This window comes from Halyomorpha halys, unplaced genomic scaffold (assembly GCF_000696795.3).
Source record: "Halyomorpha halys isolate HHAL.00 unplaced genomic scaffold, Hhal_1.1 Scaffold1870.1, whole genome shotgun sequence".
In the NCBI taxonomy this organism is placed as follows: domain Eukaryota; kingdom Metazoa; phylum Arthropoda; class Insecta; order Hemiptera; family Pentatomidae; genus Halyomorpha; species Halyomorpha halys.
Window position 1 is genome coordinate 24,249 of NW_027113983.1, and position 25,719 is coordinate 49,967.

At 30.4% G+C, this 25,719-nt stretch overlaps 2 protein-coding genes across 2 annotated transcripts; one reads left to right on the plus strand and one right to left on the minus strand.

Annotated features, from left to right (window-relative positions):
* The first annotated feature begins 408 nt into the window (after window positions 1-408).
* Window positions 409-17,223, plus strand: LOC106690776 (uncharacterized). Its single transcript, XM_014436324.2, has 6 exons — window positions 409-497; window positions 7,389-7,479; window positions 12,396-12,621; window positions 13,578-13,670; window positions 13,908-13,952; window positions 14,086-17,223. The coding sequence occupies exons 1-6, from the start codon at window positions 488-490 to the stop codon at window positions 14,272-14,274; spliced, it is 654 nt and encodes a 217-aa protein (XP_014291810.1). The 5' UTR covers window positions 409-487; the 3' UTR covers window positions 14,275-17,223.
* A 688-nt stretch (window positions 17,224-17,911) lies between these two features.
* Window positions 17,912-23,324, minus strand: Ppcs (phosphopantothenoylcysteine synthetase). Its single transcript, XM_014436326.2, has 6 exons — window positions 23,082-23,324; window positions 22,872-23,002; window positions 22,688-22,785; window positions 22,403-22,617; window positions 20,488-20,673; window positions 17,912-18,914 (listed from the first exon to the last, which is right to left on the minus strand). The coding sequence occupies exons 1-6, from the start codon at window positions 23,199-23,201 to the stop codon at window positions 18,744-18,746; spliced, it is 921 nt and encodes a 306-aa protein (XP_014291812.1). The 5' UTR covers window positions 23,202-23,324; the 3' UTR covers window positions 17,912-18,743.
* Window positions 23,325-25,719: the final 2,395 nt, after the last annotated feature.

The following is a 25,719-nucleotide window of genomic DNA, read 5'->3' on the forward strand; positions in this document are numbered from 1 at the left end:
TTAATACTGTATTGAGCAAAAATTTTAGATTTTTCTCGAAATCTGAGAGGGCGTGCGTCTTGAATACTTCAATATTTACTTTTTAATGACATTTACTGTGTCCTTGTACAGTCTAGGTAAAAATTGAACCTTTTTCTGGTAAAGTAAATTCTTCCTCTTCTCGGACTCTCGGACTAATAATTACAGACAAGGCTTTGACACTCAAAGTAGAGATAAATGAAAATGTTTTTATGTTGGGTTGCACACAATCGATTGGTCAAGCATAGGCTAATTGGAATTTGGAAACTTTATAGTCAGACCTCATCCAATAAAGTTTAGAATGAGAGACAAGGTTAATGTTGTGTTAGGAAGATACCCTTGTACCTTTGGCGGGCCCCACTTAGACCAAGGACCGCTGTCCGGGGAATTCCCCCCCTTCCCTACGCCCCCTCCTCCGAAGGGTACAAAAGTCCATTCTATAACCAAACTCTTCAGTACCTAGGCCAACATGTATTTGAGTAAGTTACCACTTTTTTTTCTCTGACAAATATTAAATAATAAATAGTTTTTATTTATTTTACGAAGTTTGTTGCGGAAAATAACCATAAGCCCTCAAATCTTCATTTTGAAAAATGATAAATACTCCATATAAATGACACAAAAATAATCGAAAATATTGATGCAATATGATTTTTGTTTTTATTATAAAAGGGGACCAACCAACCTGTTCCATATCCACCGAAACTATCGCGCGCTAATAGAGCTCCCTTTTTTCTATTCCTATAACTCTGTATGTCCAGAGCAGTCTAAATGTCAAATGTCATTTGAATTCTATGAATTTTAATTCTGAAGCTCCAGAATCGGTCAGTTTTCAACTTTCCTATTATTATGGTACAATGAAACAATTTGTATTGGGTACGGCTAATATTTACTATTATACATAATGTGAATAATTATGAATAAATTTGTCAGGAGGTGAAAAGATTTTGGTAAATGAATTAAATATTTATCAAATTTTTTAATATGTTTCAACAAAACTATAACAAAAAAGGTATGCTTTTTTAAAAAAATATATAATTGTTTTAGGTTATTCTTATCCTTTTAATAATATCAAATTAGTAGTTGGCACTTACTACTTTAAAAAAATCTACATTGGAATAAATCGATATATAGTTCTATATTACAACTTCTGTGAAAAATTGAATACATATGAAACTCTAATTATCCTTCATTTATTCTTTGGATGACCATGACTATATAAGGAACTTTTTTGAATATTTAATTATGGAAAGGGACTATGACAATATTATTAAATACAAGAAAATCGTTGGAAAATTGTCAACAAATTATTATTCGATCAAATACAGTTTATCAAAAATTTGATGAGTGTTGAAGTAGAAGGAATTAAGTTTGAAAATGGGCAAAACATGTGTCTGAAACGACATTCATTTCATAAATATAGGATAATTGGAGTTTTAAGGTTGTTTATTTTTTTCGAGAAGTTGTTAGATATAAAAGTAATGAGCACTAATATTTCGATATAGAATTGTTTTAAAGCACGGCTATCGTACTTTTTAGAAACGTCTTTGGAACTTCTTTTTCTCAGTACTTTGTTTAATCCTAAATGATTACATTCAAACTAATAAATGTGAAATATTTGTTAAGATTTTGTGTTAGGAATGAAAAATCTTGCAGCTATGCTTGGTAGGATAACTATTAACCAAATGAATTCCCCTGACAAGAATGTAGTATAATGTTTATGTTAACAACTGAGGTCGGCAAATACCACTATACCAAATACAAGGCAGTATAAAATGAAAATTTTTATGAATAAAATTCACACTATGTATTATTTTATTCTTTGCTAATGTTGAATAAGCTTAAAGAAAAAAACATGCATTTTTTAAAACAAAAATCTTTCTAAAAAGACCGTGATCTAGATCAACTTAATAACCAATTCAGTATTTTATCTATTTTACTTTTCTTCAAAGAGAAAACATTTCTTTAAGTTATTGCTAAATGTGTACGATTTTCTGGGTCCTGTTTTATAATAAAGCGTAAACTAATATTACTTGCTTAGTGTGTATTCGCTACAAGTTCGGTTGCTTTTTCACTTTGCGACTCCTTTAATATTACTAATGTCGTACCTATAAAACAAAAAGTAGTTATGTTTGTACTTTATTGATTGTAACTTGGATTTATGCACTAATATTATTAGGCCTCATTATAAAACAGAACATTTTCCTCTTCATCAACTTTTTCCACTTCTTCCATGTTAACAAAACCATCAAAGGATTGGTCACATGCCACTGTTATAACCCAGTGAAAATCAAATCACAATCCCGATTGTGAATTGTGACAATGGTGAAGAAGTATACCGGGACGCATGGTATATTAATTTAAAAGAGGATATTAGAAAAAAATATATAAGAATTAGAAATATTGGTTATAAATGTAAACACAGAAATCAATCATAACAAAGTGTAGGTAGATTGATGGGTGGGTGACAAATGTTTTATGCGAGATATATATATATATTATTTTTAAATATTTACCATATATATTTTTAAATTATTTTATTAACAACAATTAATAAGACTACTTTATATGATCTATTTATTTCTGTAAAATAAAACGTCTAGAAATTAGTATAGATCTTTTCACAACTAAAAGACTTTAATTTGAATATGGTCGTTTGTTTAATGTAAATATTGGCCATTTGAAAATTTTCGTTATTTTATGAAGTTAAACAACTAAATAATTGGGTACATGTATTGATAGAATGTACAACGATTAATGGGCAATTATTCCAAATTGCGAAATTCGTGATTCCTAATTACTTTCTCACTAGTGATGGAATTCATTGCTTAACAAGGTTTGTTCCCACAATTGATGGGGAAGGACTGGAAAAAGAAACCGTTACTTATCGGATTTGATTTTGTTCTCCAAAGCAGTGGGTGGCGCAAGCGTAGACGTGGGGTATCGCAAGCATATGCCACTTACCCAAATATATGTAAAAAAATACAGTGCATTATAGCATTTACTTCGAAGTTTTTTCTTCTTTTCCTGTATAATCAAGGATATATTCTATCCACTCTAAGGATATATTCATTGGCAGAAGTTCATTTGTGTTTTTTTTTAAGGCAAGCCACAGCGAAGGTGACGTTTGCCTAGTTATCTACAGGTGACCAACCTAATCTTTAACCATGGCGGGGTTATCAATTTTTTCATTTTGTGGGACCGCCACTTCATTGAGCGTCAACGCCCCTGGCCGGATTCGCCTCCCCCAGATCTCAGAACGAGAGACTTAGTCCTTACCACCTGAGCTACGGACGGCCCAATATTCGTGTTTTTAAAAATGTCGCTGTTTTGCTTAAATAGTAGTGACAAAAGAAAATGATTGTGGGGAGATGGTTATTAATCGAAGTAAAAAAAAATAATTTGATATATTCCATAGATTGTACTCTAGTACTGTAGTTGACCTTTTGACAACTCTTCTAGCTTTGGGTCTATATATGGCAGGAGTGGCCAATAAGTCGATCGCGAAGCCAATTCGGGTAGATCGTGGGTCGCTTGTAATGTCTGAGGAGGAATTTCGTGTACCATCGACTTTGAAGCGGCTGTAGAAGATAACTTTGAATAGTTTCAGACATATTTCATAGGGATCAAAAGTTATTAATTATCCATGTTCTTTTAATTCCCCTGGACGTGGGTTTGTTGGCCTTTAAATAATTATTGTTGTTTTTTGCGTTAGTAAACAAGCCGTATATCTTCTGTACTTGAGTACGATGTGTACTCAGCGAGTTATTGATAGATTAGCAAAAAGAAAATCATATTGTTCTTTCATGATACATTTTCCTATATATTTAAATCAAATTATCAGCCATACTGTGCAGCTTTATAGCAACGTTTTAATATTTATGAACAAATAGTACAACTTGATTGTGAACATTGAAGTTGATAAAAAAATAAAATTGCATTTTAAGTTAGTAAAAATCTATCTTGAAAAAGTATCGGAAAATGACATTTTAGGTAACGCAGGAACGGAATTCTGCTATCAAAAGTTGGGTCTGGAAATTTATTTTCTTCATGAGCCTATATATCGAAAACTTAATAAGTGGTTTAAAAAATAAAAAATAGTTTTGAATATATATATTACTTATCATACCTCGCTGGAATGCACCTAATACTGTAATACAGTTTATAAACATATTATATATTTCACACCCTTTCTTCCCTCATAGACTACGCCTATGAAACAAAGTCGATCGCGACACACTTATAATATAAAAAGTAGATCTTATGTACAGAAAAGTTGGCCACCCCTTAGTCTATAGAGAAAAAAACCCCCGCCTACGATAATATTTTTGCAACATGTACATTTTTAAAAATTAGGTAGAAACCAAAACTTTTTTTATAAGATGTACGTAAACCTATTCAAGCTAACAAACGATATATTTTTCTATAAAGTTGTATCTAAAAACTGCTTTAATGTTAAACCAGCTGAAGGGGAACAGATGAGAAAAACAAGGCAACAGTTACTGTATCTCAAGAGTTTGTTTATTCAACTGACATTCAAAGTTGCGTCAAACCATAACTCACGGACGTTGCTAATGATACTCTATCATTTCTTGAGCAATATCTCATTCGTATGAATACCGTTAGCAACGTATATAAATTCAAAGCCCGTTTATTTTTTAAATATTAATTAGTTTATTTGAACGAAACCTTTTTAGATATTGTTGAATCTATCAAGTAGAATCCCGCTTATGCGTCCTAGTCGTGCCAGAGACATCACCGGTTAACAAGAGAATATCAATTTAATAGCAATATCAATTTAACTCATATTTCTGTAATTTTTTAAATAAATTACACAAATAAATGTATTTGAAAATATTAACTTGGAAAGTTTAAAGTTACAGAAGTCCTCGAATTATCTAGTAAAAAGAAATTTATAATTAAACATAATTTGAGCTTAATGCAATTCAATTTTTTTTTTCTTCTTTTTAAAAGTATGGTTGAAGTATTTGTGCGAGTTCCCTTGGAATTCTGTTCACATTTGTAAGAACGAACGTTGAATACATAGTAGGTTTGACATAAAAACCTTTTTTTTCACTCGTTGTTGGTAAAATATATATTGTGTCCTTTGATTTGTTCTGATACTTGAGGGTTGGCTGCGCTCTGGGATGAGCGGGTCTAAATATTCAAATTTCCTACGGTAGAAATTTTGGGTTGTGCTTTTTAAATTCTGGACAAACTATATGCTTTCAAATTACTTCATTTCGCAGCACCAATATAATAATTTAGAATTACAAGTCAGCATCCCATGTTAGGAAAATCAAGGGATTTATTTGTATATGAGCCAAATTAAGCTCCCGAAAACATTGAATAAAGAGTAATTAAAATTTATTTAGCCAAAATAAATAAAATAAAATGTGTGAGAATATTTAAATCTAAACTAAGTACTATAATTGATATCAATCTTTCAATTGTGTTAATTTACTACTAGTAATTATACATATTTTTCATTAAAGTAATCAAAAATTGGGGTGAGATAACTGCCTTTTTTCTTACCGGCTCTGGTACCAATTAGACCAGTCAATAAACGTCCAAAAGGGGTTTGTAGAGAAAATAGAGGGGGGGGGGCAGCATTTCAGTTTGGGAATTCGGGTACTGAGAGGGTAGCGGAGAAAGGTCCCTGTTTTCACTTGTATCTCGAAAACAGTTGGTCGTACAGAAACAAATGTGACAATATTCTCTCTAAGAATGAATTTAAGAAATGGAGTCCAGGCTGATCTCCTAGTTTTAAAAACATAGGTTGTCAACGTGATTTTGCAATGAAACAAATATTCCTCAGCCTGTAATATAGATAAGATCCTGTTTCTTTATAGTTCGGATGACGCATACGAGAATCCAAAATATCGGGAGCAAGGCTAGAGCTGTCTCCTACGCGACGGTAATGGGTCAAGTACGATCTTTCCAGTCTAAAGTTCTGCCTCCAAGAAATTATCTTCTTAATTTATCCGCATTATTACTCAATGGATCGGAAACTTTTCACGGCTACACTTTAACTTAATTGTCCTCTTTCAAAAGCTGTCGATTTTAGATGATTACTGCGTTGCTATCTTGGTAATTGGAGAAACTGTTATTACTTATCAATAAATATAAAATTTATTGAAAGTCCCTTCTGAAAAAAAAAAAAAAAAAGGAAAATGGTTTTATTTACATTTGTACTAATATTGAAACCGAAAATTGTATTCGAGAATTGTAAATTTTTTTTATAAATTTTATTTTATAACTTACAATCTGACCCTGCAATGTTTCGCAATTGCTATAATGGAGGATCTAGAGGGACCTAATGAATAACATTTATAGTTTGTTATAGTTTATTGTACTTAGTTAAAATTAAATATACTTAATTATTATGATTTAGTAACATGGATTAAACCAATACATCCGATAAGGAACGAAAATGAAATTTATACTGATATCTAAATGTGTAGTAAAATGCTAACAGCTAATATTATATAAGATTTTTTTTCTTATTCTTCGAAAGACATGGATCCATTGGTATACAATGACTAATTAAACAAATTAGATCCAGAGATATAAAATAAAACCTTTGAATTTTTTTCTTTATTTTGAATCCCATATTTCATTAATTAAGGTGAAATTATAAAATAATCTAAACAATTTCTAATTTCTAATTTCCTCGAAAAATGGTATTTAACAGTTTGAGACGACACTAAAAACGAATAAGATATGTTTTTTCCTAAGAAAAAATTATTGACATACTTTACCCCAAGCCACCTCATGTTTTTATAAATATAATATAACTTAATAGAATCATAAATCTTATTTTATTATTCTCAAGAAAGGGATGGATCGATTGCTGTACACTAACTATGAAAAAAACGTATACTTTCTTTGCTACTAACCAAAAACTTTCAATTTTGTTTATAACTTTTTTCTACCTGAGAATTCGAGGGTTTTATTATCTTTAAACCTTCCCATAGCGACAGGGAACATTTTGAAAAAAAAAAAGCAAATTCAAAAGTTTATTGTGGACAAAGATTCGCCCATTCCCTTTTTTATATATATATATATATATATATATATATTTTGTACTCTCAAAAATCACAATAGTTATCTAAATTTACAAAACTACTTTAATTCAATTTTATATTAATCATTTTAACCTATATTCTAAGCAAAACAAATCAAATTAAAAGGAGGAGGAATGTGGCTGTTCAAATATTATCCTTTATCAAATTGAATTTAGCAAAAACTGCAAAAATATTCCAATTCAGTAAATGTTTAAAGATATAATGTTTACATTTACCAAATGTACAATGATTATTAATTATAGTGTATTGCAACTTTTGGTTACTTTTTGTTTTTGTTTCCAGAGAGCGAAGCCATTATTTTTACTGTGCTGGTGGTAGCATGCTTAGCGCAAGAGAAGTGGGTTTGGAGTGGAAAAACAGCAAAAGCTGTCAGGTAATAAATAGTTGATTTTGTACACAAGCGACACTAAAAATAACATAACTTGTTAAATAACCATCTTAAGAAAATATAACATTTTTTATGAAAATACATTACATAAAGTGAAAATTCTCTAACAGTCAGCTTTATTAAGGGACAATTTGATTAAGGCCCTTGCCAACAAGGTGCTAATTTAATACATTTGAACCCCTCTCCCCCCTCCTCCCCCAAATTTTATTTTATACCTCATCGGCATCTAAAAACTCAAAATTCCAGAACTAAATTTGTCGATGTTTTATTTAGGTAAAAAACACCTAATTTATAAGAGCATTAACGAAAAATTAAATTAAATAAAAAGTAAGACGCGTATTTTCTGCGTATAATATAATTTAAAATAAACCTTGTGGCCAATTACTGATACAATTTACACCATTTCGGTATTATATTTCTTATTTAATATAAATAAAAAAGAAGTTCATATTCTTCTTATTGTTAGGTAAATAGTTCATTTTGGAATTTCCCTATGTAGCTACAATGCACGACAATATACTATATACGAATACAAAAATTTCCTTTGTTGTTTGTTATTTTATTCAGAATTCTCCCTTCATTTCTCAAAAACTGTTTCCATTTATTTTATTAGGGACAATCAAAAGTTTATTTTGAATACAAATCTTTATACCATTAAAAACAAATGAAAACTTTTATACTATAAAAAAAAAAAGAATAATAATATTATATATGATTCTAGATAATTCATAAGAAATTTCGAAAAAAAATTATATAGGCATCCTGCAGAAACATTGCTTTGGACGAGGTATCAAAGCTTAAGGACAACATGTATATAATTCTATTATTTCATGTTTGTATTCTTTTTACACCTTCTTCACAGAAACCTCAGTATAACGGACATAATTATCTTCTCTCTGTCGCTGTATGTTATGTAGAGATTTCACCTCTTTGTAATATTGGTACTGAAAAGACTTGGGTGTGGAGAATTCACGTTCTGCTGTTTCTTTTTTTTATTTACATTCAGAAAGTAACAATGAAGAGGGAAATACCGATAGATGTTGCTGGCCGCAAAAGAGAGGTTGAGGATAGAGGGGTTGGCGGGTGAGTAGGGTCCATCTCCTTCCCAATGAAAAAAAATGGGTCCATGTAGACTTTGTTTATCTGGAACAACTATATGTGCTTTAATGGATTTTCCTTATTTCTAGTTTGAAAGTTCCTCTAATTTTAACCCTCAACAAATATGGTTCCATCTAAAAATTCTTAATTCTATAAAAATGCGTCTCCCTTAAAAAATAGATGGTGCGACTTACGCCATGTATGTACGCCTCTTGGCAAAGAGCAAACATGATGAAGAAAAATAGTCCCTCATATCTTTTTTTTGTTAGTATAAAAAAAAAAAAAAACTGGAGACACTCTGATTTCCTTGATAAAATATAGAGGGGGGGGGGTATTTTAGGTAAGTGTATTTTGTATCTTAGAGATCATATTATGTATGATATAAATGAGAACATTCTGCAATACGTTCATTGTACTAATTACGTTTATACTTTACGTAGGATAGTCCGGGTAGCGATCAATTAAGGTACAAAACAGTAGAAAAACTATTTAAGACTAAACCTTTTTTAATCAGGATCACCCCTGCAAAGTGGGGCGAAATGTTAGTTGACATTAGTTTTTTCTACTATTTTGTACCTTTATTGACAGCCATTCGGACTATCTTTCTACAATCTTCTTCATACAAATAACTATCTTTTTCCAATATGAATCAACACTTTACGAATGATAATTTAAATCTTGATTGATTTTGATTGCAATTACAAAGTAGAAAATGCCTAATGATCAGAGTAGCATAAAGAGTTAATAACTTGGGGAATACTACGGCCTTCTATATATGGATTTGATTATCCCCCAATCTATCTTAATGCTTCGCTGGCTATGGATAAATACAAGGTGAAGAGCATGGGATTTCCGTCATTCCTTCCTTTTCCGCTCGTCGGACCTTGCCAGCTAAATCTAAAATTACGACAGAACGCTTAGTAATAACATATACTTAATAACGGAAAGGCAGTAGACACCTGAAGAATGAAAAAGCGAAACGAATAAATTCAAGAGACAAAATTTTGACATTTGACAAAACCTTCTAGTGCTATATTTACTCATGTGTCCACTGGGCTAGTGTCAAGGGCCCTGTGTGATCAATCTTTTGTTAATATATAACTTTGTTTCAATTGTTTATTACTTTTAAAGTATTATATATAGAATTATTTTAAGCATTATATTGTTAATTCCTATTGATAACCCAAAGTTTTTTAGAAAATAAATATTCAAATCTGTGGCCCCATATCTCAAAGTACCCAGGGTCCATACTTGGTTTAAGGCAGCCCTGTACTGATCCAGTTGATAAAATGTAATCGATAAAATAAATATTATGTGTACAAGTCCTCAATGAGATCTGGATGGATTTAGCTACTATGCTAGTGCTTAAAAGGGGATGTTAGGCACAAGGTGTGCCATCAAGATTTTAGGGAGAATATTTGTACAGGAGTTTGAATTTATAGAAGGGATCCATACTTGTATGGGGTTTTGATTTGGAAGAAACTTACGATTCAGGGAACAAAGAAAATATATTTACACGACTATACTTGTTCTAAATGAAATATGTATATCACTTACTATCTGAGTGAGACAGACAATAAAATTTCATGAATGGGAAGGATGGACAACTCTGAATTGGACTAATGGATAATTAGTCTTCCTCATAATATAATTTATGTTGTCACAAATAAACAGAATGTTTCGTCATATATTATGTTTTTTCTTTTCGTATTAGAAAATTCTTAATTGAGTAAATTAATTTTAAGTCATTTTAGTAGATTATGGATAAACATTGGCCAAGGTAAACCTAGAAGTAAGAAAAAATATTTGTTTAGTTTGGAAAAAAACTGGTTAATAAATAATTGGTTAGTTTATTGATAATTTAATGATGACAAATAACTGATTTATTAGTATAAATATATGTATTCAATTTAGTTGTGGAAAAACTGTTGATAGCAACAATCAACCTTTTATTATTAGATTAGTTAATTATTTAAGGAGAATAATCTTGATAGAGTTTGGGAATAGCATAACCAATTAGTCAAGTTACCTTATAGTATTACCTTGAAAAACTTTATATAACACTCTTTGAACTCTGAACATCTTAAACTAATAAAAATAATAGACATCCATGACAGTCAGTGTGTGCTTCAGGTGTGAGGATCGAGACCACAAAAAAATAATTTCACAGCAAATATGATCTTTCATAAAATAAATATATTTGAATAAAAATTGAAGTTTAATTAATTTTTTTTATTTTTATAGTTTTGTTATGTTATATTTCATGTATATAGGTTGTGAAAAGGAGATTTATAATAGTGAATTATATAATTTTGGATATCCCTGATATAAAGAAACACAAATAAACAAAAGAGTATTTTAGTTCAGCTTGTTTCACATTAGTGAATTAAATTTCATATCAATATATCCAAACAGCTTCCTAATTTAATGTTAATATTGTGATTCTCAAAATGAAATGAGCCAAACTTGAGTAGTATCATGGACCCTTAGGACCAACTCACAGAAAGGATCTTCAACTAGTAAAGGTCTAGTAGAAAAATTTCCATCTCTACTTTCCTGTTCATAGGGTCTTAGTAAAATAAAAAGTCTAACAATAAATAGTTGTTAGACTGCTTAACCTCAAAAGTAATGTTAGATAAATTAGCAATGATTACAATTACACATTAGCTAATTAGCACTTAGCAAAGGCCCATGATGAAAAAGAATCTAGACAATGATACCCAACAAATATTTTTCCCAAACAGAACTCCAATTTTACAGATCACCCACATATTAAAGAAGCTATTAATAAAACGATATTGATAAGAGTGTGATGATAACTAAGCTAATTGTTAAATAGTTAAATTAAATTAAATTTGTACCACTACAACCCATGAAGTGTCAGAAGTGCAGTACTTTGTAAGGAAGTACTGTTACTATACCGACGGTTGTGCAATTAGGTGTTTTGATCAGAACCACACTTGACCACCAGATTTTTACCCCATTAAGGATATCCATTTTATGAGGCTGGGTGGACCCTGTAGGGCTTCCCACAGGGCTGGCTCAACAGCTACAGGTAACAGATAATAATTACCAGGGTCCCTGGAGTGAGTTAAATAATTAAAGTGAATGAAATAGGAGAATGAATATTCATGAATCGACTTGGGCATAATAACTTGCAATTGAAAACATTTTAAAACTTGGATAAATCTATTTTAAGGGTCTCCTTCATAATGGCCTGAGGGCCAAAATAGAGAATAATCACATAAAAAGAAAGTTTACCAATATAAAATAAAAAGATACTTAGAGAAAAGGTTCAAAAGAAAGAAAAGATTTTCACAACACATAGAGACATTCAAATATATCTATTTAAATAATATTTGAGCTACAAATTTAATTTAATTTTTTTTTTTGATTATGTACTTGCTATTTATTCTGAAATAATTGTTTAATATAATTTTTCCTTATATATTAGTAATTTTTGAAGTTTTTATAGTTTTTTTTAATTTTTAGATTTAATTATCTGCTTGTATGTGTTATTGTGTATTTATATGATCTCATTTTATTGTGCACTTTTCTGGATGGTTAGCTATTCGTTCTTAAATAAATAAATTGCCCAATTTCATCTGCAATATTTGGCTGAAGCATATTTTAATGTGGTGAAATCATTGACACTTAAATTTAAAAAAAAAGAAGGGATTAATCAGCAAGCACATACTAAGTTATGTCATTTATTAGGAAATAAATAAATTTAATGCATGCTAAAAAAACTTTAAACAACTTTGAATTTAATTTTTATTACTAATTTATTTTCTGTATTTTAGAGATGGTGACAGGGTACGGTACGGAGTAGTTGAACCAGAAGATGATTACAGGCCAAGGCCAGGCTTAAGGCCTCCACCTCCAGATTTGCCACCCCTAATACGCCCGCCTCCTCACAATATTCCACCACCTCCTTTACCGCCATCTCGCCATGATTCAGATCCAACAAGCTTCGAAAAGTGTAAATGTGTTCATTCTTTCAACTGTAAATCTCCAGGTCTGCTGTTTGTAAGTAATATGCAAATCATTTTATGTTATTGTTGATAGATTATTGTATCGGTGCTAAACTAATTAATTAATTTTAATTAATAATAAACAATTATTTTCTATTCTTGATACAACAGCACAGCTTAACTTTATAACCCCATTAATTGAACAATACTGATCTGAGAATAAAATGCTACTGAAAATCACATTGTAAAATATTTTCTGTATTGTGCAACATTTGAGATACATAAAAAAAAAAAATTGATCTGAATATAGTATTCTACTAAAAAAACATAAGCATAGTTATAAGGAAAAAACAATTAATGGAGCATTGTCACTTTACTTCCTCAACTTTAAATGATAAAGCAAAAAAAGAATTACGTATTAGTGATGTGATCACAGCTACAGGTGTAGGCTGATGCATTTAATAATAAAAGTGTCATTTTTAATTACGAAAGTGTTCCCGTTTCCTTTTAGAAATCGATTATAATCCGCACGCCACATTTTCTTTTGATTCTCTGGTAAAATTTTGTTTTTTGGGTTATACACTTTACTTATGTATGATCAATATATAAACAAACAAAGTATCTTTATTAAAATCTATCCCAATCAAAGATCGTAATTGTTTTAATTATAAAAATTGAATGTTTGTTTTGTTTTTTTAAATAAAAACTGTATTAGTATTAACATATTTTCTTCAATTTTAATGTTCCAAAAAATTAATGGAAAAGAATTAGATTTTTAATCTCCTTGCTATTGCTTTTATGAATACAATTACAGTTAAAAAAAATTTCCATTTCTACAGTATAGATAATATTAGTATATATAAAATGAGAAGTTGCAATTTAAATTATATCCTAAATATTTTCTCATTGATTTGTTTAATATACTATATAATTTTATTATATTATAATTTTTGGACCCATTTAAGAAAAATGATCTTGCTAAGAATAGGAATAATGTACTCTTTATTATAGGGAAGCTGTGACAAGGGGAAAAAATACTGTTGCGAAAAGTCAGTAGAACCAAGTGAAATTAAGGGCTTTCATCCAGACCAGCGTGAACCAGAGGTAAGTCTCTATTTCATAAAGTTCTTTGTAGCTTCGTCATAGATAAAATCAAAAATCACGTTGTTGGTACAAGACATAACCATTTAGTTAAATAGTGTACAGAGTTATAATGCTGTTAGTTATACATGTGATAATTTGGAACCTATATTTCTGTATGATCAGAACTTATAATATATTGAACAAAAATATATTTTTAAGTATTTATTAAAAATTTGTAATTATACTTTTTGTCTTTAGGTTTTGGCTGGCCCTGGAGGACCTGTTGATCATATAAGAAACCAGGTATAACAAAAAAACAAAACTTTATAACAAAAATACTAATTTAGCTCTGAAGTACGACAAAAGTGTACTGAAATTCTCATAATAACTTATTATAAAATAATGATTAATGTTATTTATTATTCTTTTTTAACAGAATTCAGAACACCAAGGGTTAGGAAGTTATGGAAAACCCTATGATAGGCCGAGCGGAGGAGGTTTAGGTAGTTATGGCAAACCCTTTGATAGGCCGAGCGGAGGTTTAGGAAGTTATGGCAAACCCTATGATAGGCCAAGCAATGGAGGTTTAGGAGGGTATGGACAACCTCGAGGGACAAGATTCTGATATTTAACAGGATACTAATGAATAAAGTAAACCGATATTTATACCTCTTCAAAGGAAACTGTTTACTTAGTCAAATTTGCTATCTCATTGAATTACATTGAGACAACAGGAAGGATAACTTTACTACTTATGAAGAAAAACAATAATAATTCATTAAATATAAGTTAACTATATTATTGTATTTCAATGGTTTTATCTAAATGTATTGATACATATATCTGATTAGTTATAATGCTGTTATAAACAGAAATAACTAAAATAATTGAGGCAGAAAAAACAAAACGACTCTATTTAACTGGATGCTGTATACAGTCAATTCAAAGAAAGGAATAAAGATTAAATTAATTTTTATAATGTAAAACATTACTTTCTGATAGCTTTCTGTTAGTTTAATATTTATTATACTGTATATATATAAAGAAGTATAAGTAAGCTGGTAGAGAAGAAAATGGTTTAATAAATTACAAGAAAGAAGATATATTCTAGTTTAATAATTGCTTAGTAAGAATAAAAGTAATGGATTACACTATAAATCAAAATATATAAACTTATTAAAATAACCCAAAGCTGTCTTAAACAGGATCAGTGCTACTTACATTCTAACTGGTTGTAATATTAACATATATAATTTAAGGATTAGCATTACAATTCAAATTTTTCAAAAGGAAAAAGAAATTATGCTTTTGATTCCTTAATGTTAGATATAATCTTACAGAAAGTTTGCTTTATTATTTATTATATAACTAACTAAAAGGAACGATATGGTCCTTGGCCTGCTCAATAAGTTTTTGCCAGATGGCCTTGTGCAGTCACTTGGTAGTTCAATACATATTGGGTCAATAGATTCTTTTGTTGGATAACTTTCTTGGAATAACATCTTTTATAAATACGGATTTATATATACATTTGATAAATCAAGAGTAAATAATGTAACTAGAACTGTTTTTATTAATTTTGTTATTTAACAATCATGTCTACAAAATATGTACTGCAAAAAATGAGTTTATCATTTATTTAAAAATAAAAGTATATTTATTAAACAAAAAATTGGCCTACAGTATTCCATAGCCACATAATTTTCGGCTGGTAGTTCAATTCTTAGATGGAAATGTAAAAAGGTCATCAATCACCTCATTTCTAGAGGTGATTGATAAAATTGACAATTTAGGCTTAATTTTATTTTTCTCCAGAAGAAAGTAGCCATTGGTCTAAATAAGAAAGCTATTATCCTCATTAAATTTTTTAATTGACACTATTATCCGATTTATTAAAATGCCTGCTGTGTGACTCCCCCCCCCCCATAATTCATGGAAAACAAGGGCCACAGCATCTGAGCTTGCAGGCCATTCTCAACACCTCAGCATTCTCGAGTCAGATCAGTATGAATCCAGCCTGGTGGAGTTGATTTCCTTGGAAATGGACCCGCTTAATAAACCTAGACCTATCACTCTGGCTATAATAGATTACTAAAGCGATGAACCATCATAGTTGGAGTGCAAGGTAAGAAGGACCACTGAAGAGTGTTGAACCCTCCCAAAACTTTACAATAAGAAAACAAGAATTACAAAGTTATTTCAAGGTCTCATAAGATATCTGACTTGGGTTGTTTGCAGATATTTTAGAATTAAAAAAAAAATATTTTTTCATTTGTAAAGATAATTAAGATTATCTTAATAAGGTAATGGATAAGAGAAGCTACAGAATTAAGAATTATTTAAAAACCTTTAAACTTTTTTTTTGGAATACACCATTAATTGCCTTATCATTGCTAGTCACATTTATTAATATTAACTTAAAGGTTAATCTTAAGAAAAGCTTAATCAATTACGAGATATTTAAAATAAATATATTAATTTCTTCAATTGAGGGTGTAAGCTCTAAAACCCCTTAAATTTTATTTTAAAGGTATGGTAATGGCTAATATTAATCAGATGTGTTTATAATCAGGATGAACAGTCTAAAGCTATCGAAAGTGACTCTCTCCTTTATTTTGTTTACTTACAAAAATAAATAATTGTTCCAAAACTCTCTTTATCCAACAAGCGGTTAACTGGAAAACTACTTACATTGAAATGAAAAAAAGGGTTTTGCAGCAAACACCTTCAATCGTATAATTAACATTTCATGTGTTGAGTAGTTTTTTTATTCGAAGATAATTAATGATATTTTCTGTTATATTTTTTCTTTCTGAGTAATTTATTATCCTTAGTATTTAACTTTTTATTTTTTATTGATTTTACATTAATAAATTATTCCTTCTGAAGTTTCAAATTTCTATCTTCAGGTATTGATTCTTTTTTCATTAATGTTTTTTGCATCAATGTCCTTAAATAGTTATTTAATAGTCACTTTTATTTTTTTTTTTTAGTCACGGATTTCTAATCGAAATTTTGTCATAATTCAAAACCTGTAAAATTATATGTTGTTGATTCATTATAAAATTAATAAAAAACAAAAGGATGAAGTAATAAGGTCAATAAATCACTCAAAAATAAAATAAAAAATTTTGACAGCCTTGGTGCTCGCTGACAGAAGTGAAACTTCTGGAAATGAAATAATGTATAAATAATTAAGCTTAATAATGATCAAGCTTAAGATTCTGTTAGGAAAATATTAGTTCCAGATTAATAATAATAATTAAAATAGAACAGTTATTTATTAAGTCAATTCTAGTGGATGATTTTTTGAATTGTAACAAGAGAGCAGGTTTGTCAGAGATGCTCACTCAATCAGACTCAATTAATCACTAATTATGAGCAGCAGCCCCACCATTTTAGTAACCTCCTCTGACCTCATGATCTCCTATTACCTATTACAAAATAAGAAAGATCCAAAATTGCTTCCCCCCTTCATAACTTCTATTTCTTCTTGTGTAATGTGTTCTTGTAATGGGAATTAAATTTATTCCTGTATGATTTTTTTCCTTAGTGTAGAACATTGATAAAGAAATTTCACTTCAAAAAGCAGAAAATATTGCATATGATTTTTCAATATTTTATTTCATTTTAAGTTCCCAATTAAGGTAAATGTTGTTAAAATAGCTAAAATGTCTTTGTCCATGGAATTATTTATATAATGATTGTTTATATGTTAATAATGATAACTGAAATTAATTTGACAGTCCTATAGCATATTGTCCAGCTAAATATAACGAATACTGTCAGTCATTACAAATAGATATTAAAAATATAATATAAGTATATTATGAATTAATTATAGTTAGATATACTAAAATAATTGTAATTTCCGATTACATTGTTAAAAAAGGCTTTCAGAAGCCAAATGTTAAATAAATGCCAATTTTGTAAATGTTGTTGAGATATATTTTAAAACCCTGATTTCAGAATTAAATAAATAATTTTAACTATTAATTTCATAATTAATCATTTTTATTGAGAAAATTAGGGGAATACTAATAGAAACTGTAAATTTGAATAGGGCTATCTTTCAACAAGATATGTTAATACTTCAAGTTCTATTGTGTACCTGACCAGACGATTATGACTATTGAAATAAAGCCACTATAAAATACAAATTGGAATAAAAAGGTAATGACTCTTTACTTCAGCCCCTTTTTTTCCCCACCCCTTATATACATATAAACAAAAATAAACATGGAAACAAAAAAGAGCAAAACTTATAACAAATATAATTTATTTATATTTAAAATATTCAATATATATTTTATTAATTCAAACATTTCCTTCAATTACTAGTCAACAATAAAGTTTGATCAATTTCTCCATATGCATCAAATTAACACTCACCAAGTAACAATTAAACACCAATGAAATAATTAATGAATGACAATCAATTATTAGATTATTACAGATTTTTAGTCATATTTAAAAGTATAGAAATGTAATTTGTGTATTTTAAGAGAATTCTATTTTTTGAAACTTTAATTAATGTGAACAATAAAAAATCACTAGACAAAATGTATGCCATTTTCAATACATGCAACATGGAACTTGTCAATATTCATTGTAATTAATGAATATCATGATACATAAATAGCAAATTATCAATTGAAAAGGATAATCGCATTACAGTACATATTTCAGAAACTGAATAATCACTATTATAAAACAGAGACATAATATACCTAAGTGAAAGGTAAATTGCCTTTAAAGAATTCAACTACTCCATCTTTGTAAAAATATACTTTTTAAAAACAGTTTGAGGTCAACAAGGTGTAGTACACACAAGTAAACCAACTCCTGACTCACAGCTTCAGCTCTGATCCAATCTTACCTCTAGTGATCCAATAATTTAATTTTTTATTTTTGCTTATTGTATTTATAACTTCAACATTAATACTCCTAATTTGAACAATAATTATCTTATTCATAAGACTAACCACAGACAAAAGACTATTTTTATTAGATCACATTTCTATGATATTTCCAACCCCATAATTCTTCCTACTATTGCACTTAGCAATTATTCACAATAAAAAAAAAGTGAGATTAACTACTCAGGAATGTATCATGTTTTTTACATAAATCTTCAATTATTTTCGATTCAATTTCAACATTCTGAAATTTTTCTTCTTCAGAAAGAGTTATGTCATATTCTTCATTTTCAGTAACCATAAGAACATGATATTTTCTAGTCTGGAGGAGATTTCCAATAACCATCTGAAAACATATTAATTACAGTATTAATAGGGATAAAAATAATATTTTTTTCTATAGTTCTTCAATTATGACAGCTGCAATATAATAAAAATCTGTGAACAGCAGTACTTGGGCACCAAGACTGTATTTTCCCCTCTTTTTTTCTTGAAATTGAAAAATATTAAAAGTGAGTAATTGTTTCCTTAATTCTCTAAACAAAATGGTGGAAGGTGGGAGAAAAACATTTAGGCACACAATAAGTAATTCAACATCATTCCCTAATTCAATTTATATACAAATTTTCATCCCTGTAACTCATTTAAGAGGAGCTGTAGATGTTCATAGCCTTAAATACCTTGAAAAGTTTCTCTGGACAGGACGAAATTTCGACTAAAATTCGATCTCACTTTTACATTATTGTTCTATTGCGAAAAGAACCTGAATTTCAGCTTATTTGAGTGAAAAGGGGCTCGTAGAAGTGCCCATATATAGTAGGAAAAGTATGTATATATATATCATACATCCTTTAAACTTCCAACAGGTGTTCTAGATTTTATGACATGGATACAAAACATACAACCACCCACCTCCTACCAGGACGATTCAAGTAGTTTTTCAAGATGCTATAAAGCTGCCTGGAGGTTCAATCTATGGGGCCTACCTAAGGGTAAAGAAATCTAGGTCTTCTTGCAATTGCTAAACATGAACAATCCCATAGACCTAGAGTGATTTGTCAATGTCGTAGAGGTTAATAATATAAACTATAATAATAACTTTTTCCTTAACTGTAATGATATTTATTTTATTAATTGTATGCTGCCTTCAGTAAAACCTAGCTAATTTCAGCCTACCCTTAGCCCTAAATTGTAAATGATGTTTCAAGTTAAAGGGAAATTTTCCCATTCTCAGATAATTTTGAGGGTTAGATTAAAAAATTAATGTAATTTGAAAAAATTCCTAGACACCTTTGGTGTTCCAGAGAAATAATCCATAACTGCTGAAATTATTTCCAATAGAGGATACTTAATAAAATAGTGGAATGACTAAATGTTTTCAAATTAAGACAAAGAAGTCCGTCTAAGGTGGTGGGGGTGGCAGTATGAGCCACACTCCCGCTATAAATAAATGTTTTCTTTGTTTCACTTGATATGAACATCAAAACCCACTGTTCAGAGCTCTCATGCTGGCTCATCAGCTTTAGCACATTGATATCAATGCAAGCTGGAAGAATACCAATAATTTATAAACACAGAACTTTTGAAGAGAACACAGCGTTAGATATTTAGATTAAGTGATCACAAAGTAAAAAAACATAAATAAATCGTGACCCTACACTTTTAAAAACTCATGAACAACCTCAGCACAGAGTATTAAAACTACTTAATACAGTAGAATAAGAAAAATTAAGCAACAATATTGTATAAAATCCTTAGAATATTTCAGGTAAAGGGGTTAAAAAAAAAAAAAAAAAATTAACCAATTGAATACATGACCCAAACTTACCATTACAGTGGGCCATGTCGAAAGTTAAAGAAACCTTAATTAGGGAAGGCTCTAATTAAATAATTTAAAAAATATATAATTTGTTGGTTACCTTATGGTGGTATTTCTCCAAAGCACGCCTGGCTTTGGTACTCAACAAAGAGGAGCTGGTTTCCAGTTTAAAAGAGACAATAAATGCTTTAGGTATCCATGAGTGTACTAATGGTTCCAAAATTTTTGGAACTAAATGTAATGATATATTTGGAACACCATCATCAGACTGGATTTTATGCGTGGGCTAAAAAGAAAATTTAATCAGTTTCAGGGGAAAAATTATATAAACCTTTAATTAAAACTAATAACAAATTAAAAGATCATATTAAATATTTTATATTATGTGATGAACGTTTTATCAATTATCCAACTTCCTTTCATTTCTTCTTTCAATTAATGTGTTTTATTGACAACTTAAAAATGATTTTTATTCAACAAAATGTTACATAGTCCTTTTCCAATTTTAACCACTTTTTCAATGATTCTCAATTTGACTAACTTAAGGCTCCTCTTCCCCTTTTAAATAAAGGTTTCAAAGGTGATATAAGACCGTCGCCAAATCATGGTTTAGCGCAGCAGAGTGGTCCCTCCCTACTCGGTAATTAATGAAATGGTGCTAGGCACCAAAGTGCTATCCATCCCCGCCCCCAGCAAACCATTCGTAACTCTTTAATTATTGGAGACGTTTTTCGGGAGGTGCGGTAAGCAAAGAACAACATAAATAAACAAAACCATATTTTTTTATTTTATGCCGACGTTTCGACCCGAGTTTCAGGTCTTCATCAGGGTTATGGCGTAGAAGGTAGGACTGCAACTTTCTATACCTCTTAACTCTTTAAAATGCCTTCGGGCAATACAATGATAAAAATGTATAGCTAGGATATATATATTGTATATATAGTACATAGATCAATCTTACTCGCTCTAAGTGTCTGTTTCAAAAGTAAGATAAGGCTCTCATGAAGGGTGAATGTCGGGTTCACACCATTTTCCAATATTAGCCACTATGAACCATAAAAACAATTCACCAATGGGCTATGTCTTAAGGTATAAAAAATGGTACGGTCTTTGTTATTGAAGAAACAATTTTACACATCATGTTCCTGCCGAACACAACAGATTTCTATGTCGAAACATACCCTAGTAGTAACCAATAGTATCTCAAAGAGACTAGAAGATATTATGATTATTCAAAATATCAAATTTTGTTCTTACCGGCTTGCAAGAGAATCACATGAATGGGAATCAGTAAATATAACTGAAGTAATAGAATTAGAGAAACAGAAATGAATAAGTAGGGTCAAATGAAGCTAACAACTGTTGATAGTATTGGTCTTTGTTATAGCTTGGTACTGAATTTATTTATCTATTTACATTAAACAAGACTGGTCTAGGTAACTAATTCTCCACACAAGTAGTCCAGTAATCATCACAATGCTGAATAGATCCTGTTTCAGATTATGATGGTTTTATTAAAAATCTTCAAGGAATCAGGTATCAAACCTGTTTCCACATTTTTTTTTAATAGGCGATGGTACAATCTTCCTTATTGTATTCATAACATAATCAAATGAATAGAATGGATATGAGAGGTTGCTAACGAAAACTCCATAGGCTAAAAAATGAGTCAGATGTGTCACATAATACAGAGTCCAGGATTAGGCATATGATTAAACATTTTTATGGGGTATGTCCTTGTTATTGAGGTTGTATGAAAGATACCTTCCGTCAGTAGTGTATTATGCAGCTGCCCAACGAAAATGGGTGGAAAGAATGGTCCCAATGAGGTGACCACAATGCTGCTATATTTCATAAACATCCCAGAATAGGGTGCTTTTAACAAAAAGAAATATTAATCTATAATCATACTAGACTGAATAATGCCAAACAGCATTATAGTAAGGAATTCCAGTAGACTATAATGGTTTTAATATGCTTAGTTGATTAAGGTTTAATAAATTAAAAATACATACCATTTTGTCAAGTGGAATGTAGAAGTCTGATACAGCTGCAGCTAAATACAATAGAGCTTTTCCATTCAAAGGCGAAAGTGCTTTACAAGCAGCTCTTAAAAGCCACAAATAATCACTTAATGATATGTAAGGAACACTCAACAATCTTCCAGAACTCATGACCTCCTTGTACTTCTTTAATATAGGGAGCAACGTTGATATATACTCAGAACCAACTAATAAACAAATTATAGAATTAGAACATTAAAGGGAACAAAATAAACTCATCAACCAATTTATGCTTACCTTTAATCTGTGATATTTCAGGATCATTATCTATCACTAACCAATCTAAAATGTTCATGTCACTGAAATGACGAGTAAATGGTTCAAGTGACTTCAGTCTAGAAATAAATAAGTAGAAACCCTTTAATAAGTAACAGAATCGATTACCTCTGTACCAAGAATCAGTACATCAATATACTTTCACCTATAAAGAAATATAACTGCATATCCTGATTGCAAAAAATATTCTGCAGAAGATGATCCTCTAGTTCCATTACTAAAGTTTTCTAAGGAGCGGACAGTGTGTCTTTCAAGAGGCACAGAAGTTCCTCCTGACTAACAGCATGATCATTACTAAACGAACTATTAATATAAAATAATTAGGACTCAAAATAAAAATAAATATATTACGCACAGTGATAAGAACTACTTTATGATCTTTGTGCAACTGACAGAAGTCTTCAATTTTGTTTGAAAGTATGTCATAATTGGCAGGACGTGGGTTTGAAGAATAAAAATCTTCACAGACAGACATTGTAAAATAGAATAGCTCACAATAACTTTCAATTCAGAGACTGAATTACTAAAATAAAGAGAACAATGTTTTGAATTACAGCTAAACTCTGATTATATTCGATGAATAAGTAACGGTACGTTCGCAAGAAGTAGATCTAATCAACATATTTCAACTCAAGAAAAACGGATTACGATGTTCTTATAAATTAGAATACTATGATTCATTGTACATAAGAATCACTGTTTGCTTAAATAATTTCCTTTTTATATGTCACCCCACAAATATTGTTCATTGTTATTCAAAAATATTTATTTGATTTTTGTACATTTCAGATGCTGAAACTCTCTTTTTAACAAACTCACTCAGTCAAGTTCTTTGGATGAAGTGATTGTGTGCTGAGGAGTATTAAAATTTGCGCCCATAGTGGACTTTCAACTAGTCACAGTCCCTTGGTTTGACTTTTGGTATTGGGCCAAAGTATTATTCAACTTATGAGTAAAAGTTTTTATCCATAGATTCCTTTATAGTATTAGCCACTGAAAAATATAATATCAATAAAGATAAGATTTTTATTACTACTTTTAAAACAACTCAATTTAGGTCTCGTAATATTGTATCTTGTTCTTTATGAAGAAGACATAGATCTCATTGCGGACTCTATAAAGAAGTTACAGCAGGCAGTGGTCATCCACTCTAACAAGAGAAAGATGTTCAACTACACTGTAACGGAAAAGAAATAGAGGTAGTACCCCATTGTCATACCATTGGACAATTGTTGCATGGTCAGGGAAAGTTGACTCAGATATCTAGCTCAGGATAAATAAGGCGAACTCGGTCTACTATTAGATCTGCTGTATGGTAATTGGAAAGAGAAAAATGGACAGACGTGTGAAGCTCTACGCCTTTAAGACGGGTGTAATTGCATATTCTCCTGTATGAAGCTGAAAGCTAAGCATTGACAGATAAAACGGAAAGTAGATTGACAGCTGCAGACATAAGCTTCCTTTGAAGGATTGCGGGTAGAACAAGATGGGACTGCATCCGTAACGACAGAATTAGGGAAGAACTAGGAGTCTTTTCGTTGAAGGAGGTCCTAGAGGCACGCAAGCTGAAGTCACTTGGCCATATCATTAGGATGGAGGATCACCGAGACACACTAAGTCCATGGACAACGTTCCTGATAGTAGAAGACCTAGAGGTTGACGAAGGATGTTGTACCTTGAATACGCCGACCATTTGTGCGAAAGGAGAATAGAGTCCTCTACCAAACCAGGAACATTCTTTTGGTACCCAGAAAAGTGGCATTCCTGGCTAAACGTCCTCCTACACAAAGATACTATAAGGTGATGTGAAAGAAGAATAAGAGACCCCACTTCACTCATTAATTATCTTTATGTAATCATGAGGTATGTTCGAATTACTTAATTACTTCAAGATTTCACTAACGGCGCCTTGCATTGAAGTTTTAAAAGTATAAGTGGTGGTATTTTTTGCCTGGTTTTATCTGTTAAAGGATATATCGCCTTCCAACGTATCTCAAGTGTTATCCATAATATTTCTGAGTGAAAATTGATGTTTCGCGTTTGTATCTTCGGCCATAAATGCTACATCAAGTTATACTATCAATGGTCCTAATGAACCAACAATTATATATTTAATAATAAGTCCAAACAACTAATATCAAGCTTTTCTGAAATTCGAACGGGAAATGGTCCGCAGAATATATGATGTTAAGTGTGAGTAGGACTCCTGGAGAAGACTACCCATTACGTAATTAAACACCATTTTTCTGTTATTCACATTACTTCTATTTAATTTTTTTTTTTATTCTTCGTCCTTTTTTTCAAATTGACTTTTTTTTTACTCATTACAGGGTAATTGTTTTGTTAGGTCTACGAATGTCGTTATTTTTGTCATTAACTTTACTTTTTCATTTTTATTGAGAATTATTATTTTTTATCTTCGGTATTTTTTAAAATTATAACGTTTTATATACTTAGGGGTGACTTTTTGTACGAGACTATATCCCTCCTATAACCACTTGTTGTTGTTATATCAACCTGTAAGGCCCACCAGGCCGATCTGGTATTAAAATAAAAAAGCACCATTTATAAAAAAAAAAATAAAGTCAATTTCAACTCGAATTGACTCGACAACGCAGGGCTAACCATGCCGTAAGGATGAACCACATCAAAAATATTTTGTCAGCGGAAGTATTTAGTACACGAGAGTGGGATGTCCCTATCTTCATTGCGAGAATTGTGTGGATAACTACGCTTAGCTTGATTTAAAGAACTTAAAGGTATCGGGATTCAATACACACGTTTATTAGTCCTCACTGGATAAGAAAAAGAAGATTTTTTTTTTTTTTTTACTTTATTAAGTTTATTCACAACTGTAAAAGTATTTTTACAACCAGCGAATGAGATGTGGAGAGAGAGAGAGAGAAGAGAAAAAAAAAAAAAAAAAGTCATGAAGGCATGAAGGTTAAGGTCATCCAATGATGCCTCTCCATTAAAATTGAAATTTAAAAATC